Source organism: Anopheles coustani, chromosome 2 (assembly GCF_943734705.1).
Source record: "Anopheles coustani chromosome 2, idAnoCousDA_361_x.2, whole genome shotgun sequence".
NCBI lineage: Eukaryota > Metazoa > Arthropoda > Insecta > Diptera > Culicidae > Anopheles > Anopheles coustani.
This window is the reverse complement of record NC_071289.1, coordinates 72,338,227-72,352,721: the sequence shown is the minus strand read 5'-3', so window position 1 is coordinate 72,352,721 and position 14,495 is coordinate 72,338,227. Positions and strand designations below refer to the sequence as shown.

The following is a 14,495-nucleotide window of genomic DNA, read 5'->3' as shown; positions in this document are numbered from 1 at the left end:
CAACAAAGACATGTTGATGGCCGAGATTACAAAACGATGATCTTATGCGTCACTTGTGGACAGGTGTAACAGGTGTTCAAACACAGCACGCCTAACGTACGGTTCTGATAATGGTCATAGTTTACTGTTCCAGCAGGAGCATGACTTGATACTTTCATGTATGAAATTCCTCGATTAAAGGCGTACACTTTCGGCGAACTGCGCGTATGAATGAACGCGATAACGCTGATTGAATAATTGTTGTCCAATTTGTTCCTGCCGTCAAGAACACGCGCATGTTCGTTCGGGATGTTATGTTTGAGAAACATATCATATGAGATAAGAATCGCCAAATTTAATTACATTTCCCTCGAAATTTGTCATTGAACTAGAAAAAAATGTTCACGCGCCACAATGCAGGAAGGTTCAATGACCCTGAGGACTGTTTCCTGTTTAGGCGATTTACGATTTATTTTCCAAGAAGTGGATTAATTTGTTGAACCATGACGGAACACTGGGAAACAGTGTATTTCTTCAGCTCCTGGGAAATTTCTGCTATTTACTGACAAGGGATATACTGGATTTGTCATACTTTTTTGTTTTCAATTTTTGTAGTGTAGAAAGTTTTGTTTAAATTTCACTTCAGTTAGTATTTTTTTTGCAATAAACTTACGCAAACCGTACACATATTACTTTGCCTATGTCTACTATAGAATTCGATCACAATGAGGTCAACAATCTTATTTTTTAACGTCTCTCATATCCGCTTAGTTGCTGTTTATTTTTCTCGGAAGTTTAGATAAATTAATGGAAATTAGCAACAAATATTTTCCATGAAATGATGTTACTTTCACTTATCGAGCTCCGCAGAAAATGGCGAATGCAGTTATTATACATTTCAAACTTCATTGAACAACTAACAACATTAGCGCCATCTATATCTCAAGAAGTGAAGCATTGCATGTGATTTTCATGTGCATGTGAAAACAAAAGAAAATTTGACAAATTTAAAATTGTTATTTTATATTGCATAGTTTTACTAGATTTAGGACTACAGTTTTGCCACACAGAATTCTGAAAATGTGACACAGGTTCACGCACACACCGAAGTTTCGCCTGGCGCCGGATGTTCAATCTTATTTTATCTAAATCATAGGACACATGCTGCCGTACTCCTGCAGCTTTTTGCAATTTTCCGAGCCGTTAAAAACGGTCGACGGGCACTGGGCGAACATCATCATGCCCATGCAGCGCAGGACGACCCCGGAGATCGGGTGGCAGATTTTCTCGCCCTCGAAGCTTGGCTCCAGCTTGGCGCCGGCCTCAATTTCCTCCTTCTTGCTCTCCGCCAGCTCGAAGCACGCGTTCGTGGCATCACGCACCAGCGCCATCCACTCGGGCTTGTCCTTCATCGCGTCCATGAACATCTTCGACACGTCGTCACGCTTCAGCATACCGTCGGCGTACATGTTGGTTGCGTTCATGGCGCACTCCGCGATGCACTGGTGGGAACACAAATGGAGAAACGTTAATATGTGCCAATTGGACAACTTAGAACACTTTCTTACACATCCTCGTGGGACACCGTCTAGCTTCAGTTGTTTCTTGGTTTGTTCGCCGTACTTCTGGTAGCAATCCATCATGATGCTTCCGTCGATGAGCATCGGCGTGGGGCAACATTCAGCCGGATTCTGTGATGGCAACATTTTTACAATTACTCGAACTAAACTCTCAGCTAAAGGCCCTTCGAACGCCACTTCTTACCGTATCGACCGGTGGTCCGCTGGCACAAGGATTCTCGGCCACGACGAGCACTCCGAAGGCGATCAGGTAGATCAGAAACCTTACCACACGGTACGAATGCTGCTGTAGATCCATTTCGGTGTCGTCGTTTGAACGGTTCGCTTCAACTGAGATCGATCGTCGGTGAGCTGCATTCGTTTTTATCCAGCTGTCGATCTACGCCGTCTCGCCATGTCAATAGCGTTCGGGTTTGAAACGTTTTACAACGAAATTTTCCAATCCCTCCAACGCCCCTCTGCGTGCATGCTAATGACTGTACCCGGTTGATCGCCATCATTATGCGTTTTTACATGCACAATGCAACCCCGAACTCGGGGCAATCTCGTTCCCTCTCACTCTTTTTCTCTCTCTCTGGGTTGAACCGCTCGTGGAAAAGTGCCCCATCACGGCTGCGGAACAAACACGCCGGCGCTTTGGGTTGATACTGGAAAATGCCGCTTAATTAACGGGCTCCATGGCGAATGTTCGCGCACATCCGGATGTCATTTAAATATAATCTCAACCGGACCAGAGCCCGGGGTGCTGTCACCGAGTTGCTGTTACTATTCCAGCCATTGTTTGCTTTCGATCGTAGGCACTTGTTTTATTCTTTCCTCTGTGAGAAGACGACCGAGTTTGCATTATCTCTCCTTGTTGCGGCCACGTCGTATTTGCATGTTCTTTTGTGGGAGGTGGGGGTGAGTTGACATAGTTGATTGAATAACGATCGCTATGATCACAAGGGTATGCAATAGAAATTGGCTGTTTGTAAATGCAAAATCGTTCTTATTTCCCACCAGCGTCATGCACGTTCATGCAATCAATCGAGACGGTTAACAAGCTAACACTGGCTGTTCATGCACATGGATCGTAACTGCGTGAGCATCGATTTAATGAAAACTTAGCGAATGGGTCTTTTCACTACAGTTTCCTTATAATCACCATAATTTCCCTGTTTATTTGGTTTATGGATAACAAAGTAAATATTTTTTAATCCTCCATTGTGATTGAAAGAAAGTAATAATTCCGTTACAAAAGTACTAGGAAAATGGGAATTTTTAAAAGCTGATTTAAAAACTTTCTTAAGATTCACAATTGAAGATGAATCCGACGATTCCAGACAAAAATCACCGACTGACTGTCTTTCAAACCGATCTTAGGTAAAAACCGAGCAATAAATACAACTGAGGCTCTAAGATGACATTTTCGCAGCGTATGTTACAAGTCTATGATCAACTGATCGTTGATATTTGACTCTGATAATACACTGAAATGATTTTTATAACAATTATCGCATCATTCGCGATTGATTGACAAATGGATAAAGAATAGCATTGATGTTTAGATATTGAATATTCATTTATGAGTTAATTGATGGGTATGAAATAGAAACGGAAACAGCTTGTTCAATGTTTGAAAAATTGAAAACCTTTTGCGTCAATCATGAGATAAATCTTCCCTCAAAATGAAGTATAAAAGAAGCTACTCGAATCAACTTGAGGATTGAAGATTTGCTTATTTCTTAGAAAGTTTATAAGAGAACGGCTTGCTTTATCACAAGATGGTGGAAGTAAATCTCAAAGTATTAGTGGTTTTCGGGATTGTTTTAAGTTCAGCTTTTGCTGACAATCCTTGCCTTAAAGGACCTCCCATTCCCAAGGTAAGCTATGGTTTGTATTAGAAATTGAATGTTTAACAAATAGTTCTTCCTCTGTTTTACCGACAGAATGCGGCAGAATGTTGCATTACTCCAGCGTTAGTAGAACCGAGTGCGTTCATGGCCTGCCATTCGAAGTGGATCAGTCAAACCAAGCGCCAAATGACGATGGAGGGTATACCGAGGGGATGCGTAAGTGTGCGGCTTCAACTCCCGAGTTTTGTATTTTTCTAACCTTTTTCCTCTTTACGCCAGTGCGTAGCCGAGTGTGTTATGAACTCGACAAAGCTGTACTCCAACGGGAAGATCGATCGAGAGGCTCTTACCAAGCTGTATGTGGATTCGGCCAAACCGATGGCTCCTGAGTGGAAGCAGATCACGCTGGATTCCATTGATGCGTGCTTTAAGATGGCTGATTCGATGAAGGAAGAAATCGACGCTGGCGCATTGCTGAAACCGGCGTTCGAGGGTGAACAGATCTGCCATCCGATTTCGGGGACGATTTTGGCCTGCATGGGTATGACGCTGTTCGCCGAATGTCCCGCCAGACTTTTCACCGTCAATGCGGACTGCAATAAATTGAAGGAGTATCACAGCCAGTGTCCGTTTTTGTAAAGTTCGGAGAATGAATGAATGAATGAAATATGAGTGAACATTTTAAATAAATATCTTTACGCACCTATGCACTTAATCAATCAGATGAAATGAAGTTTTTCAATGGAATACCACAAGGAAAACGTTAAATATCTTATAGCAATCTTACTATAATACTAGTTACTTAACTTATTTCTTTTCTAATTTTTTAATATAAGTATTCCCTTCAGATTTGGTTTGGGAACAAAACAAAAGCACTATTGAAATTTTGCTACCTCAAATAAATGAGTCAACTAAAAATTGGAAAACATCTTAATGTTACACTTAAGGGTTCCACTGTTCAGCATCGATCGTATGAGAATTCTCACCACATTGCACCTGCACTGCGAGCTCACCTTTCACTGGCTTTACCTTCTGTTTACATCGCCCGCTGTTACGAAAGAATGCACCTGAACGTGTTGGTGTTAGTGCAGGCGGTTTGAACTATCGTTCGATAGCTTGCCGGAAGCGCATGCGCTACCAAAACCAAAACAAACCACTAGTCAAAGAAGCCTTGTCCTTTTGCTGGCTGCCATCATCTTATCCTCGCGGTCTGACAGTTCGCCTGCTTTTCCTCGCTCTTCAGCTGTCACATGTGCCGCCACTACCTTGACTGCGGTCAAGGATTCTAGTAGTAGGCCTCGCTTCAGCAGTCCGTCACCATCCCGAACGTGAAGAAAGTGTCCATTTCATCGCCATCCCTGGCCAAGATGCGTTGAACAGTATTGTTTGTTCGGTGCGCGCGTGACAGAGGCCTTTAGGTTTACCATCCTGTTTCGTTTGACAATTCGTCCCCAGCGGAAGGAAAATGAACGAAACAAACGGTCGCAGTTTTGGTTTGCCGAGCGTCCGAGAGTAAGAAGAAAGGAGGGATAAAAAGCGACTCAGCATAGTTCAGCAGTCACAGCAAACAAATTCCTAACGCGTGCGGTGGTTGTTGCAAGTGTTTTCTAGAGTCACCATCCACGTTCCCGAAAACCATCGTCCTATCGCATACCGTGGTGCTGCGAAAATGCTTTGTACCGCGCTCGGAATTGTGCTCGGTGTTCTGGTGGCGCTGTACGCGCTGTTCGAGCTGCACTACTTCCTGCGGATGTGCCTTTGCGTACTGTCGGCGCGCTTTCTCAAGAAGCGGATGCACATTCTAGACACCAGCAGTGTTGTCGGTGAGTGGGCACAGAAGACGGACACACGGGTCGCGGGAGGGCCTTTTTCTTGCGGACAATCATTTTCCTCCCTCCGGCAACCCTTGTCCATCGCATGCCACTTGGCAACCGGAGCTTGCGGAGCTTGTTACGGAGACGATGTGCTAAATATAGCGCACGGGAAGTTATGCGACTTCGATCGCTTGGGACGGTTTCCGCGGAATCATTAGTTTGTGGCTGCGAGTTAAACATGCTCCAAAGCGTACTGCTACCGCAAACGTAATCGATTCCATCGTTAGCGAGACCAAGCGATGCGGAATCTGGAGGATTGTTCCACGAATAATTAGTTCACGTTTAATTATGCAAGAAACGAGTACTTCGGAAGAATTTAGCATGTACTTTTTCAAGAATTGAATAAATAGAAATAAGTTAATTTGATATCCTTCAATGATGGAGACGCCTGGTGTGTCATGCATCGCATTCATAATTGGAATAAAATCTGCTCAGTACCAAACCAAAACGATGATAAGATTTAGAAAAATCAGCAAGAGCTGTAGTTTGGAGATTAGAAAGCTAAAATAAGTTTAGATTGGTATAATTTCTTTCGTGCTGTTGTTTTTCTGCTATTACAATCAATTCGCCTCAATACCTTTATGTCTTTGTAGTGATGAAAAATGGGGTTTCTAAATTAATTCATGCAAATGATGTGACGATCTTGATTTTGGATATTATTCTATAGTTAATTACAATCTAACCTATTTGTCTTTCTCAGGGCTGTGCTTAACAAATGACATCGATACATTACTGTATCATATGAACAATGCGCGGTATCTGCGAGAAATAGACTTTGCTCGGGTGGATTTCTACGAGCGGACCTCCCTCTACCGGACCATAAGAAGTAAAGGTGGATCGGTGGTCCAGGGTGCGACCACGATAAGGTACCGGCGTTTCATTCGTCCCTTTACACGCTTCACAATTAGTTCGCGGGTGAGTAGCGTTCTTCGGGAGGGCAAGCGCATCCCGTTTAGCAGAACTGAATTAATTTCCCTCACCGTAGATCGTGTACTGGGACAACCAGTCGATTTTCATGGAGCACCGGTTCGTCGGTGGAACGGACGGTTTCATCCACTGCATCGCGCTCTGTCGCCAGCGGGTGATGCAGTGCTCGGTGGACGACGTTATGGCCACCCTGCTGAAGAGCGGTATCGCGCTGCAGGGTGCGATGGGTACCCCCAAGAAGCCTCCGCAAGCGACCAGCTCGACCGAGTATCTGGAGCGGGCGGAAAATGGTACCAGCGGGTCTGGTGGCCCGAACGTACTAGACTCGGCGAGCCTTTCCAAGCCCGACCTACCGCTCGAGGTGGCCAAGTGGCTCGAATGGAACGAAATCTCCAGTGCGTGTCTGCGCAGTGAATGTTAGCTTTTCCCTCTGCCTTCCTCATCGAATGCCTTGGCATCCGCCTTACATTCCAGTAGCGTACCGGCCAAACGGTCACTGTCAGCTTTCGTGTTTTGCACAGCAGTCTCCATGTAGGACATGGTGACGAGCGCCCTCTACCAAAAGCATCACATATTGTACGCGCTTTTCCCTCCTTTTGACCAAGAACTGCGCGTGTTTTCCTCACTTTCTCGCTCTACCTTCGCTGTCTCTATTACTATCTCCTAGATCAGTCTATATCGTTGTTGATCCTTCTCTGGTAGTTAACGAATGAAAATAAAATCAATGTCGGGTAGTATCCCTCGATCATCTTTAGATGTCTTTGGTCTAGTTGTAGGGAAATAAACTATGTTTAAATGTTATCAAATATGATTTTCTTGCTAAGGCAAGGGCGCCGGCATTGAGACGAGGGTCACTCATAGAAGTGACTGTAAACATCTTATTTGTAATTTAAAAAAGAAATCTAAGTCGGTGAGTTAGCAAGATATTCAAATCTAATTTGAAGGTGAATGCTACATTAGATATTTTTAGTTGGAGCTACATATGCCCACAGTGTATTCGGAACGCTTGGAGAACAAATATTCGTTACAAAATTGAGACCAACCTGCAGTACGATTTCTACACTGGTACTCTTTATTGACCTGTTCCGGGTGGAAAAATGTCTACTAGTTGATCGAAAGAAATTGAGAACCCATCACCGAAGGAAGAATCATCACATTCGGGGAACACACTTACTGACGCAGTGCACTGAACGGGCAGGTCTTCAGGAACTGCCAGATGCTGTCACATTCCGTCGAGGCCGAGCGTAGACTGGCCGGGCAGTTGGTGAACACGGTGGTGTGAATGCAGTCGACCAGGAAGCTTGCCTCCGGATTGCACACGAGCTGGCCCTTGGTGGCGGTTTTCTTCGACGCGGCAATGGTCTTGTCGAACTCGCCCGTCTTCTTGGTGGCCTGGGTCGAGCACTCCTTGATCGCGTTGTTCACCACGGTCAGCCAGGGGCTGTTCGCTGGCAGACTGTCGGTGAACACGTTGGACAGCTTCTTCGAGTCCACGTCGCCCTTCTTGTTGTAGATGCCGGTGTTGTTCATGATGCACTCCGACATGCACTGTGGAGAAGAACGCGGCAGGTGGTTAGCAACTCGTCCAACACATCGCATCCCCTTTATCACTTACATCCGTCGGTGAGAACGATCCCTTGGTGGGTTTGGTGGCCGGATCGATCGGGTACTTTTCGAAACAGGTGGTCACGACCGCGACGTCCAGCAGCTTCGGGATGGTGCAGCAGGAGAACGGATCCGTGTTGATGTCTCCCTTGGCACAGGCGTCCTTGCTGGGGGCGGCGGCAACCGAAGCGAGCAGCGTACTGCAGAGGAAGACCAGGATGGTGGTGCCGTAGATGGGATTCATCTTGATGCTGGAAGAATTCAAGTTTTCTTAGCTTGCTGGTTGAACTGTGGCTAAACCGATGCCTGATGTGCCTTACTCGACGAACCGGGGGTGACATTTATACCAGTCATTCGCCAACGCACTTACCTTAATTATTTAGTACCAGTCATGCGTTCGATTAAATGAAAATATTTTTCCATTCTTTTGAAATTTTTAATGAAAATATAATGAACAAAATTTGAGCTTCCAGACCGGAAATTCTGCTTGTGAGACTATGGCTTGGTAAAATGACTGAAAATGTATTATTAACGACCTGTTTTGATTGGAAACTGATGAGCACGTTAACGTTTTTTTTCTACTCGACGGTTTCTCTAAAGTTTAATAATTTTGTTTAGTTTAATCATCGCACCAAACATGGTCATCAAAAATACTCGCACCATTACTCACCGTCAGTACTGATTGCCTCTAATGTGTGAAATTCACCCCGTGAATAGTGGCGCTTTTCTCCGAACTGATAAAAAGCCATTCGACAACGGACCCGGACGCTAGTGAGAGTGATTAGCGGGCTTCAATGACACCTTCCCGAATGCTACTTGTTATCGCCCTCGGTTTCACGGTGGGCGTCGAGGCGGTCCTGCCCAAAAACGATACGACACCGGGTGAGTGTACGATGGTGGGTGCGCTAAACCCTCGCGAATGCTGCCGTAGCTTCACGGAGCTGCACGACGCCATCATTGCGTGTATGCCGAAACCGGACAGGGCCGGGACGACGTGCATCGCCCAGTGCATTCTACAAGGGTACAGTCTGAGACCGTGGGCCAGCAGCGTGCCGCTATCGTTGTCCCGCATCATCACCTATGGGCCGAAGTTGGCTGCCCACTTCGACGAGTGTAAGACGGACCTGATGGACTTCCTCCAGGGTAACATGTTCCAGGGAGACTTCCAGCGCGTCGTGTGCGATGAGCGAGTGAATCGGTTCTTCGTCTGCATGGTCAAGAGTTGGTTCCAGGTACGAGTTTTTCTCCCGGGTTGGAGCACATCTTACGCTAATACACTTCTTAATGGATTTTTTTGTCTCCCTCCACAGGACTGTCTAGGGTTCGATGATACCAGTGAGAAATGCAACGAGATGAAGGAGAAAACCCAATCGGGTAGCTGTAACATTTCAACATTCTTCGGAATTTCCCGGGTCGATTAGTGGTTGCTCATTGAAAAAAGGGACAATCTTGGAAAAGTGGCACCATAAAACCGTATATTAAAATTTATAACAGTATCACAAATAAAAATAAATGGAACTGAACCGATTAGAATCGGGAATCAATTAGAATTGAAGATTGTTTAAGGTAAAAGGTTAGAAACCTCTGATTCTTGCAAAACGCATACAAAACCTTTCTTAATCAAATACACTTTGAAATATTCAATTTTTACCAGAAACGCTACAAGCTTAAGATACTTAAGTGCTGTGGAATTGAATGATTAATTTGGGATTTTAATTGCATACATCATTAAGTTCTTTTCCGTTATTTTCTTTCGTTTTTTTTGTGCTCAAAAACCCCATTCGAAGCCCACAGGTGTGAGCAATTTGAATCCATTTCAACCCGTGCTCGAGCATGCGGCATTTCATGTGTATTTCAATACACTTTTCCGTTCGCGTTTTTTCGCCGCTAAAATAATCACCTTTCATGTGTTAGAATAAGCGATGGAAAACGATGTTCAAACACTCCACTGAAATGGGTTCCCATAAAGCCACACCTCTAAAATGATTGTGGGAAAAAATGGCTCCAATGAACCCCTTTGGTCAATATTTACACAAGGCCACCGAGTTTTCCGTTTTTACGTTGGTTTTTATAATGGCATATTTATGCTATAAAAAGGTCCGCTCCTCCGTTCGGCCGTGATATTCGGTAGTAGCGCTTGTCGACTGACGCAGTTACGCAAAACGATGGCCACCTCCGTTGACCGATCGCAGCTGCAAGTGGTTTCGATCACGTTCGGTAAGGTACTGGTTGCCCTCTGGTTGGCCCAGCTGGTCCACGGGGAGCCAAATCCGGCCTGCAAAACGGTTCCCGAGTTCATGAAGGCGGAGAGCGAGGAAAAGTGTTGTGAGATGCCGCAGGTATTTCTCAACGAAACCGTGAAGGAGTGCTGGAGCAAAGTGGAAGGTTCGGGCAAGTCGCAGGTGGAGCAAAGTTGTGTGAGTATTCCGAGGATAGGCAAACGAACGGGAGATGACTTTTCAAGATCATTTACAATGTGCCACGGTCTCGTTACAGGAGTTTTCCGCGTGCGTTTTCAAACAAGATAAGTTCACGAAGTCCGATGGGCGCGTGGACTCGGATCGTCTGCGAACGTTCATCAAAGAGAGTTTGCAGGCCTCGAGCGAATGGAAGAGCCTCCTTGAGAAGGTTGTGCTGGAGGAGTGCATGCCGATGATTGAAAAGGACGCCGCCGCTATCCAGAAGCTAACGAAGTCCGATTGTGATCCAACCCCTGCGTTCCTTATAGCCTGCGCCGCTTCGAAAAGTTATGCTGTAAGAAATTAACCATTCCGAAGGTATCTGTTTCACCCTTTCTAACTGGGGCTTTTCTCCTTTCTTTCTCAAATTCTTTTCCAGAAATGCCCCACCAGTAGCTGGACAGGAAGTGAGTGAATTTTCCAATTGTACCCGTTCATTGTAAACATCTTTTCTGTTTTCTTAATTTTATTCTACTTCCTGCAGGCAAAGCGTGCGACGAATGGAAAAGTTATTTCACCAAATGCGCCAACACGGTGGATGACTTGGGGGAAATGTTCAAGCAAGTGGAGTCTCGCAAGCTAGCAGAAAACCAAAATTAGCTTCCCCAACGAGGATCGGGACAGCGAGCACGATTCGGAACTACTTATGAGTCGAGTGTACGTGGCGTACAATCCAAATTGGAACAATAAATGCTTTTTATCTCTCTCTCGTTTTCACCTGCAAATCAATCACTGTTTTTTGCTAGTTATTTTTTTTAATCTTAAATTGAAAGCATACTAGGTGTTCCTACTTGTTTCACTGTACCGATAAAAAAATAGTTTTTTTTTTACCAAAAACAAATATAAACCTTTTATTTTAAAAAGATGTTTTAAAATATTATTGTATAGAGCTACACCTTTTTTAAAGAGCTGTTTTCAAAATATGTTTTCGTAATTGTCACGACCGAATTGCGGGGCAGCAATGTTCGATTTTGGATAAGAACGATCTTAAATAAATGGCTGAAGGAATAATTTGGTTTGTTAGAAATAGTAGAATTATTCATGGATTAAATAAGGTAATATTAAAAAAGGGCATGTTTGAAATGCCCTCCAAAGTAAACTCCATCCGATAGTCATGCATTCAGACCAACTAATCCAATAATCAGGATTGTTTTGTCTATTACTTGAAAATCCAGTGCTGGATAATGCAATGCAAATGAAAAAGAAATAAATTAACCCAGCCGTTGCTTTGCTGCATATATTTTCAAGTTGTTTGATAATGCCAACATAATGGAGATGATGATTCATTATTCTCCACTCTTATATTCTGGCATACTTTACCGTACTATTCAGCATTGAGATGGATTGAAAAGATCAGCTTATAAAAATTGTATAATGAATTTAATTTACTCTTAATACCAAACTTTAACTTTATTTTATTTTATTTTATTTTATTTTGATGGGATTCCGGTTGTACAATATATTCTTTCAGGTTTATTTTAAAATGATTTGAAAAAAAAAATGAAATGATTTCCTAACGGTAGGTTGACAATGATTAAAACACTACGTACTGTAGACTGTCATTAAGTTAAAATTAATTTAATAATTTTATTTCACACATTGATGACACATCCTGCTCAGTTTTGTCATTTGTGTCCTTTAATTTATTTTCACCCTCACTCCATGATGAGGTTTTGATGCGATTTTAATGTCTATCAGGCCAAAGTCGTTTCGAGTTTGGCTGATATTTTCCCTATAAAATGGCAAACTCGAAGATAGGCTTTTCCAAAGACAATATCGGCAAATATGAGCCCGTGCGTAGTAGCGATTCTAGTAGCGGCTTTCCTCGGTTTGGTAAGTGAACAATTGTTTGGTTTGATGTCGAAGATGTGATCTAACCGTTCATCGTCTTCAACGATAGGTCGCTGGGCATCCGGGAGGACACGGAAAATGCTTCGCCAACCTGACCGCCACGGTGGACGAGTGTTGCCAAATTCCAATGCTCGTCGACAAGTCCGTGCTTGAGTCGTGCAGGAAGGAGTTTCCTTTCAAGCATGAGCACGGAAAAGGCGCTAAAGGACATGGTTCTCATGGATCGGTAAGATCGTGGCATCGTCCGAAGCGTAATTGGTTTTCCACCGCAAGTTTTCCGTTACCTTTTCTTCTTCCCTGTTGCAGTGCATCTCTAACTGTATTCTGACGGCTATGGGAGGTTTCAAGAACGACAAATTTGATGTCGCAGGTTTCAAGAAGTCTGTCGAGAAGGTGGCCAAGGCCAATCCCGCCTTCACGACGCTGATCGGTCAGACGATCGACCAGTGCGCTGCGTCGGCCCAGGTCGATTCCGCTTTCACGAGAGAGCCCCCGTCGGATGATAAAACTCCACCCTGCAGCATCGCCCCGAAAATATTTGTCAACTGCGTCTACAGCAAGCTGTTCGAGGTACGTTTTCTTATTTACAAACACCATTGTGGGCAACAATCAACTTCCATACAAAAAACCCCTCCTTTCTCACCCCGCAGAAGTGTCCCAGCTCCGCCTGGACCGCCAAGACGGAGTGCTCGGCGCTTAAGGACAAGCTGAAGTCAGGATGTCCCTACTTTGCCCTACGAAAGCATCCCAAGCGTGAGGACTGAGGCAGTGTCCGGATTAGTGCGGCGGGCTTTCGTCTCAGCAGTGTGGGTTTTTGTGCGGGTGGGTTTAATGCAAAGGTTTGCGGGCGTGTTTAATGATCAATAAATTGAAGAACCGGATATTTGGAACCATTTTTGACGAGTGATTACCCAAACGGAAGTCCATTGTTCGGTTGATAGCATTTTTCAATCAGAATAATGTGTGAGTTGGTCATAAACGAGCTACTATTTTTGTCGCCCCTAACTACGCCAGGAAAAATATGGTCATTGTACGTTGGCACGCATGGCCGGTGCTGGGGTATTGTCGAGCAATTACCCCAAGGTTGCAGACAGGGACGTTTCGGTTCAGTTCGATCGTGTTCGACTATCACATGGTTGGCGCATGAGCAAGACATTGTTTCCAATGTTTGTTCTGACGCGGAAGTTATTTGCTTTTATTTTGAAGCTCGGTTTTGTTGTGAAAAAATCTTAAAAGATACATATAAAATGTCCCCGTGTGGAGGACCATCGACATCAGAACCATCCGTGTAGTCGCAATCGAGAGTTAATAGAATCCAGCGGACAGATCAACCATTTTGTAAACAATGTTCAAGCTCGCTTTGGCAACTTTGGTGGCGGTGTTTGGAATGGTAGGTGTTTGCCGGAAAAAGTCGGTAGATTTCGCTTGCGTAAACTGTTTTTCCTTCCTTCCTGAGTGCAGATTTCCACGCAGCCACCGCCACCGGATGCGTCCTGCTTCCAACGGGGTGCGGTAACGGCCGAGGACTGTTGTCAGATACCGAAGATGGTCGATACGGCCGTGATGGATAAGTGTCGGGCGGACAATCCCCGGTCCGAGCAGATGCCTGCGCCGGGCGTCCCGAAGACGGAGGGTTGTGTAAGTAGAAAAAATGACCTGGCGAAAAGGAAATGGAAAAGGAATCAGGTTTTCCCTAACCTCTGGAACCTTCCTGACAGTGCGTTATGCAATGCATCCTGACGGAGACGGGTGGATTCGCGAACAACGCTCTCAACACGGACGCGATCAAACGGACGCTGGCCTCCACGATTGGGGCCGATGCCAACTTCGCTTCGGCTGTCAACGGTGCGGTCGATAACTGTGCCCGTCAGATCCAGAGCGATCCGGCGTACAATGTGGCACCGATTTCGGCGTCCCCTGATCGGGCCGGCTGCAGCTTCATTCCGCAGGGTTTCCTCAACTGTCTGCACACGACGCTGTTCAAGGTGAGTAGAGGAACTCGCCCTGGGTTGCGCGTTGATCTGACGTTGGTGTCACTTTCGTTCTGGCTCTCAGAATTGCCCGGCGGCGGTCTGGACCGAAAGCAGCGACTGTCAGGCGCTGAAGCAGAAGCTCGATGGTGGATGTCCCTACTTCTCGCAGCTTGGACGTGGACCAAAAAACTGAACGTAGGCCCACCACGCTGACGTACTCTGATAGCCGATCAGAAAGTTTTACCGTGTGTCGTGTTTTCTGTTTTCCCCATTGATCAAACTATGTGTTACAATAAATTTATTGCAAAGTACGTCTATCTGTTGAATGATATCAATTCTGGACTAACTAAACGACGAGCGATTAATATCCTTTTTGGGAGTGTGCCTCACTAAAGAAGGTTGTGAATATCCA

General features: G+C 44.9%; 8 protein-coding genes across 9 annotated transcripts; 6 read left to right on the top strand and 2 right to left on the bottom strand.

Moving 5' to 3' along the window:
* Positions 1-965: 965 nt before the first annotated feature.
* On the bottom strand, positions 966-1,878 carry LOC131267639 (uncharacterized). Of its 2 annotated transcripts, XM_058270563.1 has the most exons (3): positions 1,744-1,878; positions 1,548-1,670; positions 967-1,481 (listed from the first exon to the last, which is right to left on the bottom strand). In XM_058270563.1, the coding sequence occupies exons 1-3, from the start codon at positions 1,855-1,857 to the stop codon at positions 1,125-1,127; spliced, it is 594 nt and encodes a 197-aa protein (XP_058126546.1). In that variant the 5' UTR covers positions 1,858-1,878; the 3' UTR covers positions 967-1,124. The 2 variants fall into 2 exon arrangements, with proteins under 2 accessions (XP_058126545.1, XP_058126546.1); XM_058270562.1 differs by having other exon boundaries at positions 966-1,670.
* Positions 1,879-3,322: 1,444 nt separating this feature from the next.
* LOC131264970 (uncharacterized) lies at positions 3,323-4,033 on the top strand. The gene is made up of 3 exons (XM_058267232.1): positions 3,323-3,421; positions 3,488-3,610; positions 3,674-4,033. The coding sequence occupies exons 1-3, from the start codon at positions 3,323-3,325 to the stop codon at positions 4,031-4,033; spliced, it is 582 nt and encodes a 193-aa protein (XP_058123215.1).
* Positions 4,034-5,056: 1,023 nt separating this feature from the next.
* LOC131267638 (protein THEM6) lies at positions 5,057-6,932 on the top strand. Its single transcript, XM_058270561.1, has 3 exons — positions 5,057-5,217; positions 5,969-6,183; positions 6,254-6,932. The coding sequence occupies exons 1-3, from the start codon at positions 5,064-5,066 to the stop codon at positions 6,614-6,616; spliced, it is 732 nt and encodes a 243-aa protein (XP_058126544.1). The 5' UTR covers positions 5,057-5,063; the 3' UTR covers positions 6,617-6,932.
* Positions 6,933-7,365: 433 nt separating this feature from the next.
* Positions 7,366-8,044, bottom strand: LOC131267640 (general odorant-binding protein 66-like). Its single transcript, XM_058270564.1, has 2 exons — positions 7,811-8,044; positions 7,366-7,743 (listed from the first exon to the last, which is right to left on the bottom strand). The coding sequence occupies exons 1-2, from the start codon at positions 8,042-8,044 to the stop codon at positions 7,366-7,368; spliced, it is 612 nt and encodes a 203-aa protein (XP_058126547.1).
* Positions 8,045-8,594: 550 nt separating this feature from the next.
* On the top strand, positions 8,595-9,221 carry LOC131264969 (uncharacterized). The gene is made up of 2 exons (XM_058267231.1): positions 8,595-9,032; positions 9,111-9,221. Exons 1-2 carry the CDS (start codon positions 8,595-8,597, stop codon positions 9,219-9,221), a joined length of 549 nt encoding a protein of 182 aa, XP_058123214.1.
* Positions 9,222-9,965: 744 nt separating this feature from the next.
* Positions 9,966-10,859, top strand: LOC131264968 (general odorant-binding protein 66-like). Its single transcript, XM_058267230.1, has 4 exons — positions 9,966-10,217; positions 10,297-10,554; positions 10,639-10,666; positions 10,744-10,859. The coding sequence occupies exons 1-4, from the start codon at positions 9,966-9,968 to the stop codon at positions 10,857-10,859; spliced, it is 654 nt and encodes a 217-aa protein (XP_058123213.1).
* A 1,185-nt stretch (positions 10,860-12,044) lies between these two features.
* Positions 12,045-12,874, top strand: LOC131264967 (general odorant-binding protein 67-like). The gene is made up of 4 exons (XM_058267229.1): positions 12,045-12,092; positions 12,160-12,336; positions 12,417-12,680; positions 12,761-12,874. Exons 1-4 carry the CDS (start codon positions 12,045-12,047, stop codon positions 12,872-12,874), a joined length of 603 nt encoding a protein of 200 aa, XP_058123212.1.
* Positions 12,875-13,455: 581 nt separating this feature from the next.
* On the top strand, positions 13,456-14,305 carry LOC131264966 (general odorant-binding protein 67-like). Its single transcript, XM_058267228.1, has 4 exons — positions 13,456-13,500; positions 13,572-13,748; positions 13,829-14,095; positions 14,166-14,305. The coding sequence occupies exons 1-4, from the start codon at positions 13,456-13,458 to the stop codon at positions 14,274-14,276; spliced, it is 600 nt and encodes a 199-aa protein (XP_058123211.1). The 3' UTR covers positions 14,277-14,305.
* The last annotated feature ends 190 nt before the right edge of the window (positions 14,306-14,495 follow it).

Coding starts and splice junctions, on each gene's coding strand:
- LOC131267639 (XM_058270562.1), bottom strand. CDS start 1,857: ATGGATCTACAGCAGCATTCGTACCGTGTGGTAAGGTTTCTGATCTAC. Junction 1,671..1,743: donor GCGGACCACCGGTCGATACG/GTAAGAAGTGGC, acceptor TTGCCATCACAG/AATCCGGCTGAATGTTGCCC.
- LOC131264969 (XM_058267231.1), top strand. CDS start 8,595: ATGACACCTTCCCGAATGCTACTTGTTATCGCCCTCGGTTTCACGGTG. Junction 9,033..9,110: donor TGGTCAAGAGTTGGTTCCAG/GTACGAGTTTTT, acceptor CTCCCTCCACAG/GACTGTCTAGGGTTCGATGA.
- LOC131267640 (XM_058270564.1), bottom strand. CDS start 8,044: ATGAATCCCATCTACGGCACCACCATCCTGGTCTTCCTCTGCAGTACG. Junction 7,744..7,810: donor GATCGTTCTCACCGACGGAT/GTAAGTGATAAA, acceptor TCTTCTCCACAG/TGCATGTCGGAGTGCATCAT.
- LOC131264970 (XM_058267232.1), top strand. CDS start 3,323: ATGGTGGAAGTAAATCTCAAAGTATTAGTGGTTTTCGGGATTGTTTTA. Junction 3,422..3,487: donor AAGGACCTCCCATTCCCAAG/GTAAGCTATGGT, acceptor TTTTACCGACAG/AATGCGGCAGAATGTTGCAT. Junction 3,611..3,673: donor AGGGTATACCGAGGGGATGC/GTAAGTGTGCGG, acceptor TCTTTACGCCAG/TGCGTAGCCGAGTGTGTTAT.
- LOC131264968 (XM_058267230.1), top strand. CDS start 9,966: ATGGCCACCTCCGTTGACCGATCGCAGCTGCAAGTGGTTTCGATCACG. Junction 10,218..10,296: donor CGCAGGTGGAGCAAAGTTGT/GTGAGTATTCCG, acceptor GTCTCGTTACAG/GAGTTTTCCGCGTGCGTTTT. Junction 10,555..10,638: donor CCGCTTCGAAAAGTTATGCT/GTAAGAAATTAA, acceptor ATTCTTTTCCAG/AAATGCCCCACCAGTAGCTG.
- LOC131267638 (XM_058270561.1), top strand. CDS start 5,064: ATGCTTTGTACCGCGCTCGGAATTGTGCTCGGTGTTCTGGTGGCGCTG. Junction 5,218..5,968: donor AGACACCAGCAGTGTTGTCG/GTGAGTGGGCAC, acceptor TGTCTTTCTCAG/GGCTGTGCTTAACAAATGAC. Junction 6,184..6,253: donor GCTTCACAATTAGTTCGCGG/GTGAGTAGCGTT, acceptor CCCTCACCGTAG/ATCGTGTACTGGGACAACCA.
- LOC131264967 (XM_058267229.1), top strand. CDS start 12,045: ATGAGCCCGTGCGTAGTAGCGATTCTAGTAGCGGCTTTCCTCGGTTTG. Junction 12,337..12,416: donor GACATGGTTCTCATGGATCG/GTAAGATCGTGG, acceptor TCCCTGTTGCAG/TGCATCTCTAACTGTATTCT. Junction 12,681..12,760: donor TCTACAGCAAGCTGTTCGAG/GTACGTTTTCTT, acceptor CTCACCCCGCAG/AAGTGTCCCAGCTCCGCCTG.
- LOC131264966 (XM_058267228.1), top strand. CDS start 13,456: ATGTTCAAGCTCGCTTTGGCAACTTTGGTGGCGGTGTTTGGAATG. Junction 13,501..13,571: donor TGGTGGCGGTGTTTGGAATG/GTAGGTGTTTGC, acceptor TCCTGAGTGCAG/ATTTCCACGCAGCCACCGCC. Junction 13,749..13,828: donor TCCCGAAGACGGAGGGTTGT/GTAAGTAGAAAA, acceptor CCTTCCTGACAG/TGCGTTATGCAATGCATCCT.